This window comes from Microtus ochrogaster, linkage group LG3 (genome assembly GCF_000317375.1).
Source record: "Microtus ochrogaster isolate Prairie Vole_2 linkage group LG3, MicOch1.0, whole genome shotgun sequence".
Lineage (NCBI taxonomy): Eukaryota > Metazoa > Chordata > Mammalia > Rodentia > Cricetidae > Microtus > Microtus ochrogaster.
In genome coordinates this window covers 21,441,672-21,450,014 of record NC_022029.1, presented here as the reverse complement: position 1 = coordinate 21,450,014, position 8,343 = coordinate 21,441,672, and the positions used below count along the sequence as shown (strand labels likewise).

Sequence of the window (8,343 nt, the reverse complement as noted above, 5' to 3'; positions counted from 1 at the left end):
ATATGTCTGCCTCCTCATGTGTAGGGGCTTGAACAAGTCTTCCTTGATTTCTAGCCCTCTTTATTGAGTCAGGCCTCTTAATTGAGCCCAGAGCACAAATCCAGTGAGCAAGAAAGAGAGAGAGAGAGAGAGAGAGAGAGAGAGAGAGAGAGAGAGAGAGCAAGCTTTATGGCTGCATTTATAGCATGAGAGTAAAAGTCCAAGTCAGATGCTATCTTAAAGGCTATTGGCTGAAGGAGTTCCCACAGCACCTCCCGTTTTGTATAAATAAGAGAATTCTAAGCATAATACAAGACTATATACAATTAGAACAAATATCAAGTATAAAAATTAGAATTACAACCAGCATAAATAATATTAAGCAAGAAACATATGCTAAATGTTTCAGTAATTATCCTATCCTAAGGAGCCTAAGTCTTGTATTAAAAATGGCTTGGTGAAGTCATGAGAAGAAAGTGACTACAACTCTCTAGTCTTCAGCCTTATCAAAGACCTTAGAAGGGAAATAATATTACCTGAGCAAATAGAAAGTGCAATCAAGCAACTTCTAAAATGTGCAATAAATAACAGAGACAGTTGACTACCTGGGTAATCACCCCAAGTCTCATTTGCAACGTTGGAGCAACCAACACTGGCTAAGGCCTAGAGTAACTGACAGATCATTTTCAGAGGCAGGAAAATTTTCAGATTTGTCTTACCCTGTCTCGACAAAGTTCGGCAGTCTGTTTTTCTTGTATCCTGCTTGTCCTTTTTAAATACCATGAATTTTATCAGTGGTTGAGAAATGGACAGTCCTTTCCCCAAAGGCCAGTTTTGCCAAGAAGAAAACAAACTCCAAGTGCAGTGTCTTCAGTGCCCAACATTCTCTTGGGAATGGATAATGGTGATAGATCTAAGAGTTGTCAACAAGGTAATTCAACCTATGGGCCCTTTACAATCTTGCATTCCCATCTTACTCAATTCTGCCAAAGCAGATTCTTTATTCACCAATGGTATTCATAGCATGCAGAGAAGAATCCCACATCACCTCCCCTTTTCTGTTTAAATAAAAAAAGGTTTTAACTTTAATATAGCAAGATTACATACAACAAAATAGTTATCAAGCAAGAATTACAGTAATAATCTACTTTATCTTTTATATCTACTTTATCTTTTATCATAACTTAAAAAACTATAATTATAACTATTCTCCAACTCTTTCAAAGACTCCAGAAAGATATAATAGTACCTAAGTAAACATGAAATGCATTGTAAGCAACTTCCAAAACTCTAGAATTGACAGAGACTTTTTGTTACCTGGACAGTCACCCAAAGTTCTTCTGTAATATTGGCACACCCATCTTCAGGCTATAGACCCATAGTATCTGGCAGATTTTTCCATGAAGAAGAAAAATTAAAAGACAGTTCCACCTATATTGGCAGTTTTCCAGTCACTTCCTTCTGTGACCTGCAAAATGTCTGGTAGACTCTTTCATGAAGCAGGAACCCTGAAAGATTGTCTCACTTTTAGGCAAGTTCAGCAGTCATTTTTCTGTGGGTCCTATGTGTCCAGTTCATACAACATACCATCAAGCAGTGCAGGCAAGAGTAGTTTCTTACCCAAATAGCTAACAAACTCCATAAGGAGCTTCTTTGATGACCGCCATCCTCTTGAAGTAGATTGGTGCTGCTAGGAGTAGATGAGTCTCATTGTTATGAAAAGTCCTAAGTTCTTAAAACATTTAAATACCATATTCTTTAAGTCTTTGAAAGGTTTGAAGGATACCTATCTATCTGAAATATATCTCTGTACATCTAGAAAACCTAACTAACATGACTACAAGCTTGACGATTATAGATGACTATCTATTAACCTGTATTTCTTAATTATCTATTACATTTTCAAATGAGCTGTACAAACACAAAACCTTAATCAAGAGCAGAAATATACATATAACAAAATTGACCTTAAATTTGTATCAATAAACCAAGACCCATACCAATGCAAAGTATTCATTTCTATAGCAGTAGTTCACTTATCTTGCATGTGTGCAAGGCTCTCAGTTTGTTCCTTATAGCTATAAAAATCACAATAAGAATGTAAAACTGGTTGCCATGAATCTATATTCAGATATATTTGGGATCCTTTGTTTATCTCTGGTATTGCATGAACCAATCACAGTTTATCACTGAGCTTTCAAGGTGTTTAAGTACATGACTGCTATGGTCACTCACCCTTGTGGGCTCCACGCACATGGAGTCAGAAATAATTTCATTTTTATATCTGTTTCCATTAAGTGTTGTCATTCATAGTTGCCCTCATCAATAAAATTTGAACCACATCTCAAATGATATTAACCTTTGAATTGATGCTGAAAATTGGTGGTGAGACTCTCTAGGACTATAAGTATAAATATGTTATCTGGAACTCCACAGTAACCGAGACTTGATAAGGTCACTCCTTTGCATGCCTATCCCAATGATAAGACTTGGCATATATTTTAAATGTTTACTTTGTATCTGAAAGGAGTCTTTTAGCATTGGATACTATCTATCATGGCTGTGAACAGTGAATTTAGGACTTGGAAGGTGAGTTCACTGTACTCAGAAGAGCAAATTGTTAAACAAATACAATCAAAATACCTATAGTGTGACAATAGTTTAAATCCAGCATCTTGTTCATTTCAGCTTTTGAAAACTACCAGCTGCCTTTACAATCATACATGAACCAGATAATAATAATAAAGAAACATGGCCAGTTTCCTTCTGCTTTGAAGAAGATTGATGCTTGTCAAATCTGTTTCATCAGAACCTGAGATAGCAAATGTAACAGTTGAATTAATACTAAACTGGCTAGCATATGTTACGCAGTAATTTTCAATGTGCACTCTCTCAGCTAACTGAAAACTTGTGGTCAGTGAAACAGAAGTTGAGATAGGTTTTTTAAAAAGTGACCATTGTAGACATAGTTCTGCATTCCATTTAAAATCACAAAGTACAAAGTCAAACCCTTAGTAATCAAGGGAAAGCCTACAGTTGCAATAAAATAACTGTAAAGGCTGATTCAAATTCTAAAAACTTCATCAGTAAGCATGTGGGAGGTCTCTGAGAGGTCACAGTGGGTGACACTTGGCTGCATTCTGCTCTTTGGGTGCCGGTTATTGCATTTTGTAACTGACTTGTTCTCACTGTAAAGGTTAAATATGACTTCCTATATGAAAAAGAACACATCTGCTGCTTGGAGGAGTGGAACAGCCCCATGCACCAGAAAATCTACACCACCTTCATCCTCGTCACCCTCTTCCTGCTGCCTCTCTTGCTGCTGCTCGTCCTCTATGGTAAAATCGGTTATGAGCTTTGGATCAAGAAAAGAGTAGGGGACAGCTCAGCGCTCCAAACTCTTCACGGAAAAGAAATGTTCAAAATAGCCAGGTCTGTTTATGAAAGTATTCGCCAGTGTTAAAGTTTGTTTTATTAGTGGTGCTTGAAGGGACAGTTGCCTGGGTAATTCAGTCTGAGCATTATTGATAACTCAGTTTGAGAGCATGGGCTCACTTGAAACCGTGATGCTATGGGATGGTATCAAGATCCACTGTGCTCCTCCTCTGCCAACGGTATTAGAAATATGCAGAAATCCTTGCTTCAGAGGACCCCGAGTTCTGCACAAGTACAAGGGCATATGTTTGCATCTACCCTTAGCTCTTCCCACTTGAGAAGAATGTTAAACTACTGAGATGATGTGAAAATCCTTTGAAACCCCAGAATGCAACTTATTTTAAATGATTATGATTGAGACTTTGTATTTTAACTCAAAGGCAGTGATGTCTCATTTTATTTCTTAGCATCAATTTCAAGACAAACGTCACTGCTGTATTTCTCATTCCCATGACATAATAATCTATGTGGAACGACTGTTGAGCAAACAAGTAGAATTTTGCCTAGATTAGTGACTTGACAGGATTGCATGAATTCTTCAAGTATGTAGTGACCTCTAGTGACCAGTTAAGGGAACTTTCCTCTGAGTGCACGATGGAGCCCAAGGACAGCTGAGCACACCCAGACCTATGGGTACCACGTCCCCAGAGGACAGCTGAGCACCCCCGGATCTAGTGGTACCACTTCCCCAGAAGAAAGGGTTGTCAAACTGAAATGGCAGACGGTGAAAGCACAAGGCACATGTGTAAACCTGTGGAGATGTAAATCTAACTTGGGGGAAAGAAGAAAATCAGCTTGAATTTCTGGTTGATCATATTATAAAGTTTAGTTCTATCCTTGAGGCTTACTGTGTTTCATAAGTACTGATATTTATCTATCAGAGGTAGACTGCTTTAAACACATGCTGAGTGAATGGAATCCACATCCCTGAAGAGACACTCCTAAACTTAAACCCAGAGGACATCATTTATTAGTCACCCTATTGTGAATTAAATTTCCCCTTTCCCCAGTTTCTGCCTCTGTCCACTGGCTCATTGGGGAAATGAAAGCCGTATGTCTGTAGTCTAGCCGAGTTCCAGACTGAGCACTTATCACAGGGGTGTGTGAGGTACGGAGACTGTAGAGATGAGGAGAAGCAGATAATCTGCCCACGAGCAGCCTCAGGAAGTTCGCCAACACTTGAAAAAGTGTGGTTACATGAAGTAGGCTCAAACAGTAATGCATTTGATAGCACATTGACGCATTTGCTAAGGCCAATCCAACCAATGCAATGTTTCTTTGTGGGTCTAGGAGGAAGAAGCGAGCTGTGATCATGATGGTGACAGTGGTGGCTCTCTTTGCTGTGTGTTGGGCACCTTTCCATGTCTTTCACATGATGATTGAATACAGTGAGTGCCTGTCACTCTTCTTTGTTTTCCCTTTTCTAGAGAGTTTATAGTTCATTTCCTACTAGAGCATGCATTAAATCATTGATTTCTCACTGACTGCTGTTCATTAGGCTAATCAAATGTCAAATACTAAACATTGCCTTTGTGTATTAAAGAATACCAAGTCATCACACAGGTGATGCACAACTAGGATTAAGTCATTATTAGTTACAAAAGATAAAGAAAAGCTTTCCAAGCTTCTCCTATGTTGCCCCTCCTCTCCCTATGCTGTTTAGCATGGAGAAACACCTTGAGAACATTCTCTGTGTAGAACCTTGGCTTGCACTTTGTGAATTTAATGAAGCTAGGAGTCCAATCCAATGCCTAGGTGCAGTTTTCCTTCATTTGTTCACTGGTACCTAACACAATTGTGCTTCTGGAGTGCAAAAGAACATGTGAAGGGTAACTGTGCTTATGTGAGGCTTGGTGTTATTGAATTGCAAGTCTATGAATCCTACATATATGCCAGGCACCAGGCAATGCATGGTGAGTGCATATTCCAAAGAGGCTTTGATCCAGGTACTAGATACCATTTTCAAAGTCATCACGAGAATGTTTCACATCCTTAGCCACTTGCACAAGAACAAATCTTTACAAATACTTATGGTAAAAAAATTACTGTTAATTTTTGATCAAGCATTCTAAATTATTATTTTATTTCAGGTAATTTTGAAAAGGAATATGATGAAGTCACAATCAAGATGATTTTTGCCATAGTGCAAATAATTGGATTTTTCAATTCCATTTGTAATCCCATTGTCTATGCGCTTATGAATGAAAACTTCAAAAAAAATTTTGTGTCGGCAGTTTGCTATTGCATAGTAAAAGAAACCTCCTCTCTAGCATGGAGGCATGGAAGTTCAGGAGCTATGGCTATGCAGAGGAGAGCAAAGTTATCTGATAGAGAGAATCCCATAGAGATCAAGGGAGAAGTATTTGAGGACACCAACGTCAATGTCAAGTGGTGTGAACAGCCAAAGAAGAAGAAAACATCACAAGTTGCTTCTTGTTCTCTTTAGTTCTGAATTTCTGAGAACTCTGCTGTAGATGTAGACATTAATTTTAATGGCGTCTTCAGAGTTAGTACCCGTCATACCGTAATTGAAAGAAGATTGCGTTGAGAAAATGTTGAGAGCTTTTATATTAGAAATGCTGGAAAGTGCTTGAAAGGTGAAGGCAGCAGAATCAGGAATTTAAAGTAGTCCTCAGCTGCATCATGAGTTTTAGGGTAACTTGGCCTGCAAGAGATCCTGTCTCAAGAAGCCGAATTAATAACAACCATACTTACTAATGATTGTGACAAAATATTTTTCCGTGGAAAATACATATGAACTACAATTTTGAAAAATTATTGAGTCATTCTGATTCCTAGGTGAGGCTTTTTTGTTTTTATTTTGCATTTATGACTGGTTTATCTATGTTTATGTCTGTGCACCATATGTATACCTGGGTGCCCACAGAGGCCAGAATAGGGCATCGGATTTCCTGGAAAAGGAGTTACAGAAGGTTGTGAGCTTTTGCTACATGGATCCTGTGAACGAAACCCGGGTTCTCTGGAAGAGCAACCATCTCTTCTGGCCTAAAGTGGAGCTTTAAAAATCTTGTATAAAAAGAAATATTCTTGCTAGTAATTTTTGTCTATGTGGTCAATGTGATATGACTTTCTATGTATTGCTAAATTGAATGAAAACATTAGAAATGCATCTTCCTCCTAGAATGTTAATTTAGTAGTTGAGCATCACACATGACTGTTGAGGTTATGCTAATTCTTTTGCAAATGAAGCCCTTACCAAAGCCAGTAAGTCTAAGAAGATGGAGAAGCAGCCGAGCGTTAAGTAGCTTAGTAATACTGTACATGGGGGTGGAGTTTCTTAGAGCCCCCTAGTGACCATTTCTGTGGTGACTGACAAGTCTCTTACCATTTTTGCAGTCTTCATTTGTTCTGGTGTAAACTGCAGTTGATGCATGCTCTATCCCATGAAGTCTCTATGGAAACTGGAGGAGACACAATTAGAAAATTGTTTTGACGAACAAAGCAGTCTTTCCTTCTGTTCTGGTCTTGACCCTGTCCAACTTGTCCCTCATAAATACATTTGGTTTCTCTACTCAGAAGAATACCTTGAGGGACCTCATATATGGACAGGACACACACACACACACACACACACACACACACACACACACACACACACACACACCAAGTAACTTAAAATACAAATATTTGTATTTTTCAACCATTTATTCTCACTAGTGGGAAGAACAACCTGCCCTTATGTAAGTGTAATAGGTATAACTGAATAGTGCCTGTAAAATCTTGCTGCTGCATGGCTGCCCCCGAGAGGTGGGCTGGGATACTCAATAGATTCATCTACTCTGGTTTCTTTTCTCAAACCTTCTCTTGTTGGTCTTCTAGCTCCCCCATGTCACAGACTCAGAGGCCATGCACCATCAGAGCATAGGACCATTTCCCTTCCAATATCTAAAACTTTCAAAGCCAGGTCGTAGCCCTGTAGCCGACATGTTTCTTCTGCCTCCAGTTTCCAGCCTTGAGTCCTCTCAGCTGCTAACAAAAATGCCAGGATTACTGAGGCTACTTTGTGGTTTAAGCTTTAAGACCTGAGAACCAAAAACTGAGGCTACCATCTGCTTGGTAGACTGCCAGTGTGTCATGTAAAAGCATGCACGGAAAATATGAAGATGAAATAATGTGTGATATTGGGGAGGGGAAATGCAATATGACAGGGAAATTAGCACATCAAAGAGAGGGAGGCTGGTTTATGTGTTTGGTAATGGATTGTTTGGGTCATATTGTGAACTCTCTGCCTGTATGCCTAGCTATCCTTTTAGAAACAACAAATACTAACATGAATTTGATACACTGCCTTTGGTTGCCTTTACTTCACCATATCTGTACAATTTCTATTCTAAATATGACAGTGGAAAATATGTTAAGTTATCAGGTATTAGCTTCTCAATTATTGAACATTAAAAAATTCCCAGAGCAGAGCAGAACCTAACAAACTTAGGTACTAGAAAATAGTGAATATTTAAAATTATTGCCATCCTATGAAAGTGTCTGATGCCTCAGAATACCGAGTGCTTTTTAATATGTACACTGGCCAGTATCTGAATTTCCTTCCTCAACAATCATCTATTCAACCATTAACTCCACTTATTAATTGGACTATTGGGAATGTTTAATTTGGGAAGATTATCACAAATTCTGGATATTAATGTCATTTTATCAAGTGGCAGAAAACTTACTTAAGATGCTGTGTACCCATTACTCCTATACGTATTCCTTCAAATTTTGTTAATATATATATTATTTTTAATTTAAATGTTTACTTTAAATCTCTATTAAAATACATCAATTTGCTTGTTCTGGGAGCATAATTTTATTTTTTTAATTTTTTATTATTTCTTACTCTGTCTCTTCCCCGCCACCGCCTCCCATTTCCCTCCCCCTCCCCCAATCAAGTCCTCCTCCCTCCTCAGCCTG

The 8,343-nt window shown here is 38.4% G+C and overlaps 1 protein-coding gene across 1 annotated transcript in view; it reads left to right on the top strand.

Moving 5' to 3' along the window:
• Nucleotides 1-6,214, top strand: part of Qrfpr (pyroglutamylated RFamide peptide receptor) — a 49,541-nt gene extending 43,327 nt beyond the window's left edge. The window contains exons 4-6 of the mRNA XM_005360629.2: nt 3,176-3,411; nt 4,705-4,802; nt 5,505-6,214. Coding sequence (XP_005360686.1) covers nt 3,176-3,411; nt 4,705-4,802; nt 5,505-5,860 — 690 coding nt within the window. The 3' untranslated portion in view covers nt 5,861-6,214. The remainder of the gene's footprint in view (nt 1-3,175; nt 3,412-4,704; nt 4,803-5,504) is intronic.
• The last annotated feature ends 2,129 nt before the right edge of the window (nt 6,215-8,343 follow it).